At 36.8% G+C, this 19,215-nt stretch overlaps 1 protein-coding gene across 1 annotated transcript; it reads left to right on the top strand.

Annotated features, from left to right (window-relative positions):
* The first annotated feature begins 2,045 nt into the window (after positions 1–2,045).
* RPF1 (ribosome production factor 1 homolog) lies at positions 2,046–18,726 on the top strand. The gene is made up of 9 exons (XM_045835427.1): positions 2,046–2,287; positions 3,684–3,740; positions 5,167–5,247; positions 14,966–15,061; positions 15,637–15,790; positions 16,965–17,047; positions 17,430–17,611; positions 17,801–17,927; positions 18,500–18,726. Exons 1-9 carry the CDS (start codon positions 2,072–2,074, stop codon positions 18,539–18,541), a joined length of 1,038 nt encoding a protein of 345 aa, XP_045691383.1. The 5' UTR covers positions 2,046–2,071; the 3' UTR covers positions 18,542–18,726.
* The last annotated feature ends 489 nt before the right edge of the window (positions 18,727–19,215 follow it).

The raw sequence follows: 19,215 nt of genomic DNA, 5'->3' as shown, positions 1-19,215 counted from the left end.
TTCTTAATCACAATTTTGGATTTATGGCTTCAAGGCAGGCTTTGATAGGGCTTATTCGGGAAGACATAGTATTGATGTTTTTCATATCCTGTCTAAGAGAACTCAAGCCCTGGCTGGCATGGTTCAGTGGATTGAGTGCCGGCCTGAAAACCAAAGGGTCACTGGTTTGATTCCTAGTCAGGGTACATGCATGGGTTGCGGGCCAGGTCCCTAGTGGGGGGTGCATGACAGGCAACCACGCATTGATATTTCTTTCCCTCTCTTCCTCCCTCCCTTCCCCTCTCTCTAAAAATAAATAAAATCTTAAAAAAAAAAGAACAAGGATGAGTGAGAAATGCAGTATGGACATCAAAATGTTAAATTATCAAAACAGTATTGATATTGAAACATATAATTTGAAATTCAGGAAATTTCTGGAAAATTAACTACTAATAGGCAACCAAAAAGAAGTCTTTTTTTCTCTGTTTGAAGGGAATTTTCATAACATTGAAATGAAGAATAAAACAAAAGTTAACCACTGGGAATCACTTTGTTCACTTGGCTTCCATGGTACTCTACTACCTTGATTTTCCCTTCTCGTTCTTCTGTACTGGATCCTCCTTTTCTCTTCAGCTCTTCATGTGGGGCTTTCACAGGGGTCATTCCTTCATACTCTTTTCTTTTTCAGTTCTCTAGCTACACTCACTATAATGGTTTGAAATACTCCCTATATGCTGATAACTCCCAATTTTTTATCTCTAGCCTATGTCTCTCCTGCTGCAGAATCATACATCCCAATTAACTACTTGAAAACAACATTCATGACTAGTGTCTCAACCTGAACATTTGGAGAACTGAAATCTTGATATTACCGTTCAAATTTGCTCCACCCGAAGTCTCTCCCATCTCAACTGATTTAACTCCATTCTTCCAGTTGCTCAGTTCAAAAGTCTTGGAGTTGTCCTGGACTCTTCTCTTTCTCATGTCCTTCATTCTAATCATCAAATACTTTCAAAAGAATCTGATCACTTCTTACCACCTCCATTAGAACCACACTGGTTCAAGACATTATCATTTCTCCCCTCCTTTCACTTTCTCTCCCCTGGAGTCTATTCTCAAAAGAAGAGTCTGAGTGCTACCTTTAAAATACAGGCCAGGTCATGTTACCATTTTTTTTCAAATCCTCCAAGAGATATGCATCTCACATAAAATAAAAACCAAAGTCCTTACAAAACCCTACACAATTTGTCATTCCTAACACCTTCCTCCCCTTACTCTCCTTTCTCATTTGACTCCCAACCTCCATGGTATTTCCCAAACACGCCAGGCTTGCTACTGACCTTGGAGCTGTGAGTTTCCTTTGCCTGCAGAGCTTTTCTCAGATTAGCAGTTCCACCCCCATCAATTCCTTCAAATTTCTGCTCAATGTAACTTTTTCAACAAAGCCTATATGATTTCCTGTTTATTTTTTACGTATTGATTTTAGAGAGGATGGGGAGAGAAAGATGCAGATTTATTGTCCCACCCATCTGTGCACTCATTGATTGACTCTTGCATGTGCCTTGACCATGGATAGAACAGCAACTCTGATGCATCTGGAGGAGGCTCCAACCAGGTTACCCAGCCAGGGCACATATGATTTCCTTTTAAAAAGCTGCAACATGCCATTCTACTCTGTCATCTTCTTTTACCCTGTTCTACTTATACATACATATAAAGTAATACATACATATATATGTATATGTATGTATATATATATACACATACATATTTGTGAGCTCATTTTAAGTCTCTGTAGTAGAATGTAAACTTTCTATGGCAAAGATTTTGTTCCAATGTTTTGAGGGCTGGGCACAAAGAAAACGCTCAATATAGAATTCCACGAATTCATCATTTCACTGTCCATACAGCTGGGCATCCCACCTAACTATCCTCAGACCTAAATTTCATAAACTTCTTAAATGGCTAAAGCTCACACGGCTTTCTACAGTTCTCATTAAAAACTTCCCTCCCCCGGAAGTAAAAGTCTAAGAAGGCGGCTCAGAGTAGGAAACTACTTCCGTTTCCGTACAGACGCCCAGGAACGAACGCTATGGAGAAGACCGGCGGTAGCCGAAAGAAATCCCTGAAACGCAAAGGTGCTACCGAGGAACCTCAAGAGGCGGCAGTTGTTAAGGATGGGGCGACAGAAAGCGAGGTCCAACCCCCCAAAGCGTCTGCCTTTCCTCCAGGCTTCAGCATTTCCGAGATCAAAAACAAACAGCGGAGACATTTAATGTTCACGCGGTGGAAACAGCAACAGCGGAAGGTACCGGAGGGGCGGAGGCTGTAGAGCGCTTGCGCGGCTCCTTTTGCGCGCGGGTTGTGGGGACGTGGATGGGGTTGTTGAATTTGCGTGGTCCCCCTGCCAGGGGTTCCAAGCTGTGGTGACTAATCCGAAGGATTACGCTCGCCGGGCATGTTTTGTCCTGGTCCCCTCGTCCTGCTTTTTGTTTGAGCGTCCGTGATTCCTTTTCTTACCAGCTTTTTGCTAGGGGGACTCTGGCTGAGAATGAAGCAATTTTCACTACTCCTCTCCCAGCAGTGAAAATTACTTCTTACTGATCTAGGAAGCAAGTCTCCCTCTCCTTGGTCCCGCCCGCTTCCGGTTGGTTAATTCACAGAATCTAACGGAGGCAGTACATAAATCCAAAGTGATGTTTCTCTGATGCAACTCTTAACTGAAATTAGTGCTGTAATGTTTCTAGTAATTGTATTTACTCTTTACAGCATTGCCCTCATACTCGTCTGGAAGGTAATCAAATAGGGAGAGATAAATAAAGCCCAAGCTGACAGTGCTCATTTGTGGTTAAATTGCAGTTAAAAGTAAAACTTGCTTATTCTTGCACATTGTAAAAGTTCATACACATAATACTCTTTATGTGCCTGCCTCTTACTGAGCTGTTTGAAGCCCTCGACTGAGTCTTACTCGGCCTGATTGCTAAGTAAAGAGTACATTGAAGGAGCATCTTACCCATTCTGTTGTGCTAGTATGGGGGAAGGGTGTCCTAGAAGACCTGAGACCTGGACTTCCTGTGACCTGATAGATTGAGAGTTAATAACACCGGGGGAGGAGGGGAGGGAGCATTTTCTGTTGTGTGTCAAGCATTGTGTTCAGAAATGTCCAGAAGATACACATTCACAGTACAATCTTAACTCACCTTTCAAGTTCTTAATACCTTTAAAAGCACATTTTGATTATGAAATACATGGAGAGCTAGTGATGCTTTTATTGGAAGCAACGTGAAAATGAATCTCCCATTCCCATTTATTTTTAGTACTTTCCCAGAGAAACAACCAGCATAGCTATGGCCTTCTTTAGGAATGCAGGGGAAAAAAAGCAAAAGTTTTTTTAGATATACATTGTGTTTTCACTTAGTTTCAGATTTTACAATAAAAAATAAAGTTAGTGAAATTTTAAATATTCAAAATTGGCCAATTTAGATTTTTTTTTTTAAGAAGCAGGCTTTGTGTTACAGAAATTTTATTGATGGGCCAGCTCGTTTGTTTTACAATAACTTACGGAAATCTATGTCAACATTTTAATTTTAATACATTACGAAGATTACTCAGTGTAAGTATTTGTAGCATTAGTAATTTGTAGTTTCTGTGTTTATGATATAACTAATGGTTTCTCAATATTGTTCTTTTTTCATACCCTTTAGGAAAAGTTGGCAGCTAAGAAAAAACTTAAAAAAGAGAGAGAGGCTCTTGGTGATAAGGTAAATAAAGTTTTTAGCTATCTGCTTTCTAGTATTAAGGAATGTTCAGTGATATTTATGTTGAATGGCATAATTTGTGAAGTATTTCAGATGTGTAATAACATAACAAACCCCTTTCTACCCATCTTAAGATATAATGCATTAGCCCTGGCTTGTGTGACTGAGTGGATTGAGTCCTGGCCCGAGAACCAAAGGGTTGCTGGTTTGATTTCCAGTTAAGGCACATGCCTGGGTTGTGTGCCAGGTCCCTGGTAGGGGGCACATGAGAGGCAACCACACCTTGATTTTTCTCACCTTCTCTTTCTCTCTCCTTCCCCTCTCTAAAAATTAAGTAAATACAATCTTTAAAAAAAAGAAAAAGAACATACAACTCTTCCCCCCTCCCATTTCTTATGATGAGGTACCAAGTAAAGGTAAATGTTTGAAGAAGGGAAAATTATAGATGGTATAGAAATAAAACACTGCTTTTTCACGCATTCTCTTAATAGTATTATGTTAAATGACATGAAATTGCCAACATTACACTATTTTGACCTGCAAAATTCTATTAAGCAATGTTAGTCTCTTTTTAGCTCTCAGTAATCAGTCAGTTATAGTAACTTAATATGCTGATCACCATTTGAAAATACTACCATTCTGGTTTTTTGTATTGAAGGATGACTTCCTAGAACTACCTCTTTCAAAAAACTATTTAAAACTTAATATTCATTTCATAGAGTAATAAAAAATAAAATACTAAATACCATCAATTCATATCTCTGCTAGTGTGCATACATTTTAAATCTGTTTCAGTTAGTATATGCTTACGATTCTGTTGCCTACTCCTTACCATTTCATTTACCCAATTTTTGGTCTAAGCTGAGTATGCATGATTGCAACAATATTCCATTATGTTGAAGTACTATAGTCATTATCCTGCTGTTGGACATTTGCCCTATTTGCTGTTCATTTCCATTAAGAATAGTGATCTTACATCTTTCTTTATGTAAATTGCTCCCCTCTTTAAATCCCCCAAACTAGAATTACTAGTTCAGCAGATGGAAACAGATTTGAAGCTTTTGTTATGTATTTCTGAACAGTTTTTTGGAAGTCTTGGGACAAAACTACATGTATATATACTTTTGTAACTTTTTCTGTTTTGTTTGATATCTCTATTCTTAATGGACTTTTTTCTCTGTGACTTCTGTCTGGCTTTAAGTCATTTGATCCAATGTTGGCAATTTTTTTAGTATGTGTGTGTTTCTGCTCAGAGTTAGAAAGTTTTTTTTACTCAGAGTTGTTAGGATTGATTTAGCAGTGTGTTGAAATGAGGAACAGATTGAGTTTTTGGATTTTTTACAAATTTCTGTTATTCTTCCCACTGTAATGCGAAATTATTTATGTAAAATGTTTCTTACTACAACTTAATCTTTTTTCTTTTATTTAGGCTCCACCAAAACCTATACCCAAGACCATTGACAACCAGCGAGTGTATGATGAAACCACAGTAGACCCTACTGATGAAGAGGTAACGAAAAATTATCCGTTAATATGTTGTTTAAAGTACTTGCTAGTGAATTTCTGTAACGGATTGATACAGCTTTACTGTTGGCATATTATCTTATTTGCTATGGACTTTATAATAATTAAATTTCCCAATAATGCTATAGGAAAAGGCAGTGATTTATTTTCCAGAAATATATTCTATTTTATACCTACATAAACATCCTGTCATTAATACTCCTTTTTTATACATCATTTGAAAAGTATTTCTCATACTGTAGAATTTTGTATTACCTGTTATACATTTTGATACTTAGGAATAATATTTGATGTTATTTTTTGTGTCCTCATAAAACTCTTCATTTCAAAATAATCTACTTTTCACATTTTACCTTTAAATAGCTTGTAACAGTACAGTCAGAGAATCAAGGTTTTTAAAACATTGAATATATTTTTTTAAATCTTTATAAGGGAAACTTGGTTTTGTTATGTCGTTTGTTTTCAAACCATGCATTTTATCAAAGTATTTTCACATATCTCCCAATATAATCATTCAGTCAGTCAGTCTTCAACCAATGTTTATTGATTGCCTACTATGTATTGGAATTTGTTTTTGGTATTAGAGATCCATCAGTACACAAAACACTGTCACACATATACACACAAAATTATTGTCCACCCAGAGCTTACATTGCAGGAGGAAACACAAGCAATGAATATAATAAAGTAAATTATTATATGTTAGCAGATGATAGGTTACTAGAGCTAACAAGTGGTAAAGGAGATTCAGGACTACCTGGAGTAGAATTTGTAATTTTATATATATATAGGAGTTTATAAGAATGTATACATTTTATTTATTTTGACATAATTTCAGACAATCAAAAAATAGGAGTTCATACATATATCCTTCACCCAGATTCCCTAAATATTAAATTGTACCACACTTGGCTTTCATTTATGTTCTTTCTGAAATGCTTGAGAGTAATGGCAGACATGAAGCCTCTTTACTTCTGTATACTTTTAGTATGTTTTTACCTGTAAATAAATGTATTTTTAAAATAAGCACAGTGAACAGTTACCGAAATCAGACAATTGATATATAATATTATGTAATCTATACAGCTTATTCAGATGTTACCAGTTGTCCCAATGACACCATCTTTAGCAAAAAAAAAACAAAAAAACCCCAAGATTATGCATTTCATTCTATTATAATGACTCTTTAATCTCCATAAATTTGGAACCGCTCCTCAGACATTCTTTGCTTTTAATGACATTTACATTTTTTGAACAGTACAAACCAGATATTTTTATAGAATTTCACTAAAAATGAGTTAGGATTGCTCATGATTACATTCAGTGTATGTACTTTTGACAGGAATACTACAGAAATGATGTTATGTTCTTTTCAGTACCTCTTATCAGAATTCGTATTATTGATTTTCCCATTCCTGGTTAACTTGCATTACTTGATTAAAATGCCTGCCAGGTTTCTTCTGTTATAGCTACAATTTTTCCCTGTGTAATTAATTAATAAGTATTTGGCGGGGGGGGGGGGGCTTTGAGGTTTTTGTAAATAAATGTTACTCTTCAAACTTTCAAGATTTTTGTAATTATAAATAATTTTTTTCAGTCTGATAGTTGAGAAATTATTTCACTGTAGTTTTAATTTGCTGCTCTCGTAATGAATGAGGTTGAATATCTTTCTTTTTAATCAATTATTTGTTCATGTTTCTTGTTCATTTTTCTGTTGGTTTGGGTTGCAATTTCATATGTAGTGAACAGGGTAGGCTTCATTGAGATGGCCTTTAGCAAAGACTTGAAGGATGTGAAGAGACTAGCTATCTTTGGGGGGAAAGTACCCTAGAGTGGGGAAACAGCCCGTGGAAAAGCTCTGAAGTAGGAGCATGTGCTTAGCATGTTTTTGAGGAAAAGCAAAGCAGCTAACATGCTGAAATTAAGTGAGCAATGAGGGAAAATTATAGAAGAGGTGACAGGAAAGTATGGGGAAATGTAGAGCCAGATTAGTGACTTTGTTGGCTACTGTGAGGAATTTGGCTTTTACACCTAGTGAAATGGGGAGCCATTGGGTGGTTCTGAACGGAGGAATTATGTGATCAGACGTAATTTTTAAAAGTGACTGGTTGCTGTACTGAGGATATAATGTGGTAAGCAGACTAGTTAGCTACTAGAGTAATCTAGCAAAGAGATGATGATGACAATGATGACAAGATGATTTGGACCTTGGTGGTTAATTAGATATTGAGAATTGCTCTGAATCTGAGGTGTTTCCCCCTTGCCCCCGGGTATATTTTGAAATTAGAAGCACTAGAATTTCTTGAAAAATTGGGTATGCATTGTGAAAGAGGATTCAACAATGGTATGGAGGTCTTAGCCAGAGCAGTTAGAATGGTGGTATTATTGTCAAGATAATGAAGAGGTTTTGGCTGGAGATAAATTGGGGATCGTAGGCATATCAAGGTTACATATATGTAAAAGTTTCCATAAATGTGTACCTAAGGGAGAATTTGTTGGGTCATAAGGATGTGTGAATGTGTTAAACTTGACGTGATAGCGCCAAAATGTTTTGCAGAACGACATTCAGTTTGCACTTCCGTAGTATAAGAGCAATGTGCCTGGTCATCCACATTCTGGCTATTGCTTGTTATAGTCAGACTAATGATAAAGGACTAGCTCATTTTGATTTGAGTTTGCATTTCCCTGATTTCTAATGTTACTGAGCACCTTTTCAGGCACGTACTATGATTTTGGTAGAGATGTGCCAACTTCTGTGTTTTATCCAATTTTCTGTCCTACAGTGTATATTACTGATTTGTAGAACGTCTGTTTATAATTTGAATACTGATTCTATGTGTTACAAGTATTTTCCAATTTATGTATTCTCTTTTTACTTTTTTATTATATCTTTTGATAAACAAAAGACCTTAATATAGTTGGATCTAACTTTTTTAATATTTATGCTTTTTGTCATAATTAAGAAATCTTCCTCTATCCTTGAATCATATGTTCTCATATTTTTTTCCTAGAAGAATTGAAGAGTTGCCTTTTACATTTATGTACTTGATCATCAGGAATTAATTTCTCTTTCTGGTGTGAGAAAGTAAACTAATTCCTTCCCTTTTTGTCCTGCCCTCTCCCTAACATAATATTATATAACCAGTTTGCTATTGCCATTTTGGGAGTAGCGGCATCCTTTCCCTACAGTGAATTGTAATGCTGTGTCATATATGAACTATCCATATATGCTTGGCTTTTCTCCTGGGCTTTCAGTTTGCTTGGCAAATTTGTCACTGTATCAGTTCTTTTTTTTTTTTAATAAAAAATAAAAAAGTTTATTATAAAGCTATTTTGAATAAGATAATGTGATACCTACATAGGGATTTATTGTGAGACCATTTTTTGATTCTGCTTGTTTATTTATTTTATCTTTTTAGATTTGCTTGTTGATAGGCAAGTATTTATTGCCATTTTGTTGTTCATATTTTTGATCTTTTATTTTCATTTTCTTCTTAAAGAAGACTCTTTAACATTTCATATAATACTGGTTTGGTGGTGATGAACCCCTTTAGCTTTTTCTTGTTTGGGAAGTTCTTTATCTGTCCTTTAATTCTGAATGATAGCTTTGCTGGGTAGAGTAATCTTGGTTGTAGGTCCTTGCTTTTCATCACTTTGAATACTTCTTGTCCCTTCTGGCCTGTAAAATTTCTCTTGAGAAATCAGCTGACAGTTTTATGGGAGCTCATTTTTAGGCAACTGCTTTTCTCTTGCTGCTTTTAAGGTTCTTTGTCTTTAAGCATTTGCATTTTAATTATGATGTGTCTTGGTGTAGGCCTCTTTGGGCTCGTTTTGTTTGGGACTCTCTAAGCTTTCTTGACGTGTATGTCTATTTTCTTAAACAGGTGAGGGAAGTTTTCTGACATTGTTTTTTCACAGTGGTTTTCAGTGTCTTACTGTCTCTTCTTCTGGCACCTACATGATATGAACGTTAGTATGCTTAAAGTTGTCCCAGAGGCTTCTTATACCAGCGTCCCCAAGCCCTGGGCTACAGAGCAGAAGGTGAGCAGAGGGTGAGCAAATGAAGCTTCACTCACATTACTGCCTGAGTTCTGCCTCTTGTCTTCCACAAAATGCAGCCCTGGTGCCAGAAAGGTTGGGGACCTTTGTCTTACACTATCCTCACTTTTTTTTATTCCTTTTTTTCCCTTTTTGCTGTTTTGATTGGATGGTTTTTGTTTCCTTGTATTCCAAATTGCTGATTTCATTCTTGGCTTCATCTTCTCTACTGTTGATGCTTTGTAAATTATTCTTCAATTCATTTTGTGTATCCTTCATTTATCACTGTGGTTTTGTGTGTGTTTTGTTGTTGTTGTCGTTGTTGTAAATTCTCACTAAGTTCAATGAGCATCCTTATATCCAGTGTTTGTAACTCTTCATCTAGTAGATTGATTGTCTCCCTTTTGTTTAGTTCTTTTTCTAGAGTTTTGTTCTGTTCTTTCATTTGGGACATGTTTCTCTGTCTCATCTTGGCAGCCTCCCGATGTTTGTTTCTATGTATTAGGTAGAGCTGCTACATCTTCCAGGCTTGGTGGAGTGGCCTTTTGTAGTAGGTGTTCTATACGGTCCAGTGGCACAGCCTTCCCAATCACCTAAGCTGGGCACTACACATGTGCCTCCCTTGTCCCCATGTGGGCAGTGAACACCCTCCTCTTATAGTTGAGTCTTAATTGCTTTTGGCACTTCAGTAGGAGGGATTTACCGCCCCAGGCCTATAGGCTGTGAGGACTGGCTGCAATCACTGACCACCACGGAGGATTAGCTGTGCAGGGGCTCTGATGCCCAGAGTCCAGCCCTTGAGTGTGTCGCTTGTGCAGGTGTTTGCAATGTGGTATTTAGACATGGTCTGAAGCTCTCCATCAAGTGTGCTGGCTCTGGGGCCTCCTGGGAGATGCAAGCCAAGGGCAGCCACTCCCTGTGTTCTGACCTGGGGCCACCCAGCATGAGCTACAAAGTGATCAGCAGATGGCTGCTACTTGTGCTGGGCTTAGAGGTGCCCAGGTGAGGTGAAGCTGCAAATAAGGCCAAGGCCAACTGTTGCTAGTGCTGGACTTCAGGTCACATAGCCAGAGGTATGGGACAGGCTGAGACCAGATGCTGTGTGTTTGAGGGATTTTAGGAAAGTCTGAAGTATGAGCTAAGACAGGTCATTTGATGGATAAGCCGCTGGAAACAGCTTGGGTGGGCTCACAGGTTGGGTGGGGCATGGTATTAGCCTAATACGATTCCCTAATATAGGGTGGGCCAACAGTTTGAGCCAGGATGATGGAGACTCAGATGTGACTGTCTGCCAGTTCTGTGTAGTGGGGGATCTCAGAAAAGGAACAATGGCTTCTGCCAGGACTTCTGTCTGGCAGAAAGCTGCCCCTCCAGCTCTTGCCCTGATGCCAGACAATTCAGTTCCTCCCCTGTGTCCCTGATTCCTTTCAAGCTGCTGCCCCAGTGCCAGAGTTCAGAGGAAATGAGTCCAAGTAAGTCCATATATGGGTCCTTTAAGAGGAACATCTGGGATTCCAGAAATCCTTTATCTCATTCAGCCATAATCCCTGCTGGTTTTTATAGTTGGAAGTTATGGAGACTTCTCTCGCTGGCACTGGAACCCTGGGCTGGGGAGTGCGATGTGGGGCTGAGACCCTTCTCTCCTCAGGGGACTATTGCAGCTGAGATATCCCTCCCGATTTTCATTTGCCACACACGGGTGCTGGATCAGTCCGACCTGCATCTCCACCCCACTACCATTCTCAGTGTGGCTTCTTCTTTAAATACATTCAACTAGATTTAAGATGGTTCTGAATGATGGTTTTCTTTAGTTTAATTGTAAATTTGATGTGGTTATGGGAGGATTCAAATACCACATTTACCTACACCACCATCTTGACCAGAGGTGCTACTATATCAGTTCTTTGCTTTCTCAGTTGTTTCATTTCATGATAAGACTCCCCTTCCCACCCTTATCCTAAAATCCCAGTCTGTACATAGTAGTGTTCTCTTTCTGGACTTTTGATCTTCCATATGAAAATATCTTTTCTTTTTTTTCAATCTTCACCCAAGGATATGTTTACTGATTTTAGACAGAGAGGAAGGGAAAGAGAGAGACATTGATGTGAGAAACTTTAATCAGTTGCCTTCCTTACACGCCCTGACAAATGATTGAACCCGCAACTTAAATATGTGCCCTGCCAGGAATCGAAATTGAACCCACAACCTTTTGGTGTACGGGACAATGCTCCAACCAGCTGAGCCACCCAGCCAGGGCTTCCGTATAAAAATTTAAGTTGTACTAAAGCAGATCATGTGCAGGGGTGGCGGGGAGCACTGTAAATACTGCTTTATTAGGACTTCTTTAAATACTGAAAATGTATTTCAGTGAATTTCCTAATTTCCTTCATGTACATTTACACATATTGTTAGAGCTATTCCTGGTTATCTTAATGTTTTTTCTTATTAGTGTATGACACATCTCTGAAAAATTATTTTATTTGGTGATTTATAAAAACACCCTTGATTTTTAATAGTGTTCTCAACCAGTAGTTTCCCAAATTAATTTCTAATAGTTTTTTACATATTGTTTTCATTTCATGTTTAGATAAATCATTTCTACAAATAAGTTTTTTACTTTCAATCCATTAAGTTTTTTTTCCCCTCACTTTTCTGATGAGTGGAACCTTCAGCATAATGTCAAATACATGGAAAAACATTAATGGCATCCTGATTTAAAAGAGAATACTTCTGTTCTAATGTGTCATCATTAATATTAGTGTTACTGGTATATTCTGATTGTGAGTTAAGGAGGAAATTCCTCTTTTTTTGCTGTTTTTTTTCTTCTTTGTTTTATCAAGAAGGCATGTAGAATGTTATCAGATACTTTTTCTGAAAATCCTAAGCTTATGTATTTTTTCTGCCAATACTTTGCTTAGAAATGTACATCTACATGAGTGAGACTGCAGTACTGTCCCCTTTTCATACCTCTTATTATTCATTTGGCTTTTCACCAAAAATGTATCTATTTTGTTGCTCTTTTTAAACTACTTTTATCTTTGCTTCTCTCGATTGAATCTTTATTTCCCATTTGGTTTTTTCCTTCTACACCATGATTTTTTAAATTTATTTGATGGGTTTTTCATGGCCTTTTCTAATATTTCTACCAACTTGTGTCTTTGAATTTAAAATGTCACAGACACTTTGGTTGGATATTGCTTTTTCAGTTTAACAGTTAATACTTGTTATTGATGTAGATTTATTATTTGCCACTTTCCCTTTTTTCACATCTTATGTATCTTATGTCTTTATTTTTCATCTCTTCTTCCTTGGTGCTTCCATTTTTTTATTAAACAAATAATTTTTTAGTATGCTCTTTTCATTCTTATTGATGTTTTAAACTTTTTTTAGTGGGTGCTTTAGGAAGTACATCATGCACTTTTAATTTATCACACTATTTAAATAAATACTGGTACAGTTCTGGTGAAATATAACAAATTTGCACCAGTATAGCTTCATTTTCTTCATTTTTGTTTGTGCCATTGTCATATATACTAATTTTGTTTATGCTGTAAACTCAGTGTTGTGATTACTGCTTTATTTAAACAATTTTTAAAAGAAATTAAGACTGTATGCACACACAAAGACTATATGCACACACACACATTCTCTCTCCTGTGTGTTTACCTTTATATGTATTATTTCTTCTTTCCTTCCTATAGATTCTTGTTTCACGTTTCCATCTAGTGTCATTTTCTTTCATCTTACAGGACTTTCTTGTCTTTTTCTTTATTTTACCATATTTTTATGTTACCATTTATCTCCATGATATCCGCCCCCCCCCCCAAGCAATCACCACACTGTTGTCCATATCCCTGAGTCCTTTTTCCTTTTTGCTCAATCCGTCTACCCCCAAGCCCCACCCTCCATAGTTGTCATCCTGCTCTCTCTGAGTCTGTCTGTATTTTGCTTATTGTTTGTTCATTAGATTCCGCTTAGGAGTGAAACTGTATGGTATTTATCTTTCTCTGACTGGCTTATTTCATTTGGCATAATGCTCTCCATGTCCATTCATGCTGTTGAAAAAGGTAAAATTTCTTCTTTTACAGCCAAGTGGTATTCTATTGTGTAAATGTCCCAGGTATAAAGCTAATTACCTCCATTTTTATCTGAAAATGTGTTCATTTTACCTTCATTTTTTAAAGACAGTGTTTAGAATATAGAATTCTTGGTTGGCTTTTTTCCCGTTATTACTTTGAACATACGCCATTGTATTTTGACCTTTATTATTTCTGATGAGAAATCAGCATCATTTATCTGTACATGATTAATTTTTCTCTTCAGAATTTTCTCCAATTTGGAAAGCCAAGTTAGTTTTTCATCAAATTTGGGGAGTTTTCATCCATTATTTCTTTGATTATTTTTTTCCTGCCCATTTCACTCCTCTTTCTGGACTCTCTTTCTAACATTGTTGAAATGGTTAACGTTGCCCTCCAAGTTTCTCCTGCCTTGCACCTTTTTCTGTGTTTGATTTCAGATTGGATATTTATTAATGTTTTCTAGTTCATTGACTTTTCTGTCATCTCAAATCTATTAAATCCGTATTTCCCATTCATTACTTGAATATATCTATTATAGCTGCTTGAAATGTTTGCCAAATTCAACACTGTGCCCTCAGAGTCAACTTTTATTGACTGCTTTTTTCCTCGATTGTGGTTGTACTTTCCTTTTTCTTTGTATTTTATTTTTTTTTTTTTGCTTTAAAACTGGACATCGTATTGTAATATCTGGATTGTTTTCTTAAGGGTTATTGGGTTTGTTATTGTTTTAGTAATTTGCCTAGAACTAAAATGTAGTTTATGTCTGACAATTGCACTGTCTGTACCCAGTTTTGTTATTTTTAAACTGACTCTGTGGGGATTTCCCCTGTGTTTGTGTGGCTTAATGGTCAGCCAATGATTTGGACAGAAGTTTAGACATTTTGAACCACTCTGACATACATAGCTTCTGCCAGCTAAGCTGTGTCTGGGTTGAGGGATGTTTCAAAGTTGCAGCCAGTTCTCAAGTCTCCGTTGCCTGTCATGTGTGCTAGAGTCTCGGGTTTCTCCCATGTATAATATCTTCCATGTATAGTTAAGCCATCAGGCAGGGATCTGTGAAGACATTGTCGGCCTTTCTATGGCTCTTTCACTTCCAAAGCTCTCCTTTAAATTTATGGTTTCTTTAAATTTCCACAGCTATCCTGAAGTGGATCTGTAAGCGTGGACTAGCAAAGCTAGGGTTTTCACACACATCCTCCCACCCTGAATTGGGCCCCACCACCTCTGGAGTCAAGACTTCTGGTTCTTGACTACCATCAGACCTAAAGTTGATGAAAAGTTCTTTTTACTGACGTCGTTGGGGGAGAGAATAGCTCTAGGAAGATTCCTGATATTCTTGGCTATGGCTGAAGCGATTTTTCAAGGACAAACACGTTTCAGTTTGTGCCCTGAAACTGTTTTTGACATTTTTTTCCAGAGGAAATCACCTAACTTCTTCATGTTGCTATTAATGTAAGTCCTTTCTAGGCCTTATTTAAATCCCATCAGCTAGGTAGTCAGTGTCACTGAATCCTTCTAGAACTACTTTTAAAATTTTGACGCAGGAGAGCATTTGATTAAAATTATCTTGTTTTTCTGTATTCTTAGGTTGCTTATGATGAAGCTACAGATGAATTTGCTTCTTACTTCAACAGACAAACTTCTCCCAAGATTCTCATTACAACATCAGATAGACCTCATGGGGTAATAAATACATTAATTTGTATGGTTCTTGAATTCCTAATGTTCTTTTATTACTTAGACTACTTAAAGGAACCCTGTTCAGAAGAGTTAAATAGTTATTGTGTTAGATGATGCCTGTGAATAAGCTAAATAAAATGTAACACTGATGGAATGTAGGTTTACCAAGCATGATTCTTCAGGATAGGGTTTCTCAACCTCAGCACTGTTAACATTTGGGCTGTATAATTTTTCGTTTTGGGGGTAGTCCTGCTCATTATAGGAAGCTTAGCAGCATCTGTGGCCTTTACCTGCTAGATAGCACCAGTAGCAGCCATCCCCCATCCCCAGCCATAATCACCAGAAATGGTGATGTTTTCAGACATTGCCAACAGTCTCCTGGTGGAACAGAGTCACCACCAATAAAAGTCACTGCTTTAGGATAATCAGCTTGTGGTAAAGAATGAAACACTGTTCAGATTTCATTCTTTTCCTGACCTTGCTCTCTAATAACATTTTATAATACTCATTGTATCTTTGCTGGTAAGTAAATTTTTAATGTCTTCACTTTTGAAGATTTTTGTAATTTTGTTTTACAGAGAACAGTACGACTCTGTGAACAGCTCTCCACAGTTATACCAAATTCACATGTTTATTACAGAAGAGGACTGGCTCTGAAAAAAATTATTCCACAGTGCATCTCAAGAGATTTCACAGATCTGATCGTTATTAATGAAGATCGTAAAACCCCAAGTATCCTTTGTTTTTTAAGGGAGGGCCCCTATTTTACATGGTTTGTGTTAAGAGATTAACAGTAACAGCAACTTTTTGTACAGTACAGGTACTTAGGAATTAATAAATTTGGATTTTGTAGTTTGCTTATTGACACACACCGTATTTAGTAGGAATGTTTTCAAAAGGATTTAAACCTTGATTTAGGTTGCAAGAAATGACTGTTACCTCTCTTAACCCCCGTAAGATTTGATTACATTTTTCAGTGTGCAGATGACACAGTAGTACTTTTGGCTGTGTGTCATGAAGTTGAACCTGTGGTGAATCTTGAAAAGAAATATTCAAACAGTTACTGGTAATCTGCTATGTGGTAGGCACTGGTGTCTGTCAAAAATAGAGCCTTTAAGAGCTGGGAAAAATGGCATTTACATGACTATAACAAAATAAGTGACAAGTGCTATATTAACAGTGAAAACAGATTCAGAGCTTAATTTTGACTGTAAAAAAGAGGTGGCATTTGAAGTGGGACTTAATGCATGAGTAAACTATTGCAGGTATTTGAAATAGCAAGAGTTAAAAAAAAAGACAGCTGTGGTAAAATTAATGTGTATGGTGTATAAGAGATTGTATCACTGCCTACTGGTTAGGGAACACCATGGGGAGACAGCTTAGAAAGGCAGGTCGGAGCCACATTGTGAGTGCCACGCTAATAATCTTGATATCAAGAAGGGAGCTTAGGAGTCTCTGGTTTTGTGGGATGACAGTCAAAGCTGATGGCATATCCTAACCTTACAAACATGTCTGTATAAACATAAAAGCGCATTTTTAGGATTATAAAACATCTACATGGAGGTGAACTTAATTACTCTAGAATCCCTTCCTGTCTCCTCATTTCTGTTAAGAGTGGTGGACTTCAGCTGAATACTCAAATACCCTTTTGAAAATGATGATGAGCTATTTTTCATATTGTGAAAAGAGAAACGGTAGGACAACAGGTTAATACATTTTTCTGAAAGATGTATGTTGACTTACGTGTCTTGAGTTTGAGGTTTCGTAAGAAAATCTGTTAATGCAGAGGAACCCATGCCTGTTCACCTAGCTACAGGTTTTAGGAGCCTTCGGGCATAGAGGACCAATTATTTAAACAATTCAAGATTTATACTGGAGTTCAGTATGTTCTTAGCTTTCTGAACAGATGGATTAATTCTGAGTCACTTGCCAAATGGACCAACTGCTCATTTTAAAATGAGCAGTGTTCGTCTGCGTAAAGAAATAAAGGTAAGTTTTAGGCATTGCTGGATTGGCATTGGTCTCATAATGTTTGCTTAAGTGAATGCTGTAACTAAAGAGATTGGTTTTAATAATGGCATTTGCTCTCCTGATTAAAACAATAGTTTCACTTACTAACAGTTTCCTTGTGAGACTGATTATGGCAGACAGGCCAATAGCCTTCAACACTATAAAACATGTTACTCTTCTAGAACACGTTGGTGCATTCACAGCATATAGAATACTTTTAGACATATCTTAATTCACAGGTTTGGTTAGCCATCTGTGGTCTGTCATTAAGATAAATTTTCATGTTTGTCATTTAAATTATAAAATTAAAATTGCAGTGATCTAGCTTTGCTAATTCGTTGATTTTTCACCATTTTTCTAGAGAAGAGGCAAGGACCCCACAGAACACATACCTGAAATAATTCTGAATAATTTTACAACACGGCTGGGTCATTCTATTGGACGGATGTTTGCATCTCTCTTCCCCCATAATCCTCAGTTTACTGGAAGGCAGGTTGCCACATTCCACAATCAAAGGGATTATATCTTCTTCAGATTTCACAGGTGAGGGAGGTACCTCAACTCCTTGGACTTTGACTTTAATCATGAAATATGTTTTCAACATAAACCAGTTTTCTAATGTGTTATGACAGTTATTGTAAATGAGAAATGGTCTTTTGAACCCTGTCATAATGTAAACGAAGCTGGGTTTATACAAACTAATGTCCTCACCTTTTTTCTTTGCCTTTGAAGATACATATTCAAGAGTGAAAAGAAAGTGGGAATTCAGGAACTAGGACCACGTTTTACCTTAAAATTAAGATCTCTTCAGAAAGGAACCTTTGATTCTAAATATGGAGAATATGAATGGGTCCATAAGGTACGTGCTTGCTCTTGAAAAGCCATTTAGATGATTTTAATTATGGAATGAGAAGGAAACCATGTCTTTTTAAACTTTGGGTTTTATACCTTAAGTTATGCTTCTGAATGTCTTCCCTCAATGATGTGGTATTTGGCTCTGGTGATTAATCCTCATTCAACTGAAGTATCCTAAAGATCATTGCTTCTCAAAGTAGGACCAGGAGCATCACCTAGAAATTTGTTAAGGTAAACTGTTTGGCCATTGACATACTGAATTGGACCCAGCAATCTATAAGCCCGTGTTACCCTGATTCTAGTACGTGCTTGAGAACTGTAGACACTTGGAGATCATAATAAATTGTAAATGAAAACATTATTTTAAAACATTCTTTTCTATCTAGTAACCAGTATTTCACTGATATGTGATTTTTACTTTAAATTTGTATATATTTTACACATACAGCTATTGGAAAAGTTAACTTCCAACACCTTTTATATTAGACCTAAAGACTGATACTTCAGAGACCCAAATTTTTAAGCACTGTTATCCATAGATTGTTTACTAACTTTTTTTTACCCCTTAACTTTCAGCCCCGGGAAATGGATACAAGTAGAAGAAAATTCCACTTATAAAGCAACTGAAGGAGTAATATTGGATTTTGCTGAGCAGGTCTATCTTGAGATTGTGACAGAAGACACTTCAAAAGGGCATTTGCTGATAACACCTTTCGAATCTGCACAAATTACCTAGTGCCATGAATTACCTACCACTTACTGTTTCTGTAAGAAATACAAATAAATGTCATTTTGGTAAGAGATTAAGTTGTTGCAATTTAGGTTTCTTAAATTTTTGATAGCTGAGTAATTAAGTTGGAATCAAAAATCAATATAGTATTCCCCTATGCACCTTCATGGAACATGTGAGTCAGAAAAATGGTGCCCGGTAGATTACTAGGTAACCAACACACTGGTTTTATATCAGACTAATCTTTGATCTGGCACATAGTTTTTAACTCAATTTTCTGAATGATTAAGAGGCCAGGTGTCTGCAGTGTTTTAACATTCCCTTAAGCCTGTCAGAAAGGTAAATATTTTAAAGCAAAAGTTTCCCAAGGACTTGAAGCAAAGTTACAAATTATTAAAGCCAATCTTTGGTCCTTTTTTCTTACTACATTGTACCTCATTTGTTGTATTGTGGTACTCTAGGTTGTAAGTTCTTAGGTTTTTATGTATAATGGTAATACCCTTATAAGGAGTTTATTAATTTGTTATTAAAACAGTTAACCCTATAAATAACTCATGAATAG

This window comes from Phyllostomus hastatus, unplaced genomic scaffold, assembly GCF_019186645.2.
Source record: "Phyllostomus hastatus isolate PE091 unplaced genomic scaffold, TTU_PhHast_1.1 phas_contig_209, whole genome shotgun sequence".
Classification (NCBI taxonomy): Eukaryota; Metazoa; Chordata; class Mammalia; order Chiroptera; family Phyllostomidae; genus Phyllostomus; species Phyllostomus hastatus.
This window is presented reverse-complemented; position numbering and strand designations above follow the sequence as displayed.

What these genes read in the sequence shown, in the direction of transcription:
- RPF1 (XM_045835427.1), top strand. Translation starts at nt 2,072, where the DNA reads ATGGAGAAGACCGGCGGTAGCCGAAAGAAATCCCTGAAACGCAAAGGT. An exon ending in TGAAGATCGTAAAACCCCAA is followed by an intron (nt 15,791 to 16,964) that starts GTATCCTTTGTT and finishes CTTTCTGAACAG; the next exon opens with ATGGATTAATTCTGAGTCAC. An exon ending in AATATGAATGGGTCCATAAG is followed by an intron (nt 17,928 to 18,499) that starts GTACGTGCTTGC and finishes CTTAACTTTCAG; the next exon opens with CCCCGGGAAATGGATACAAG.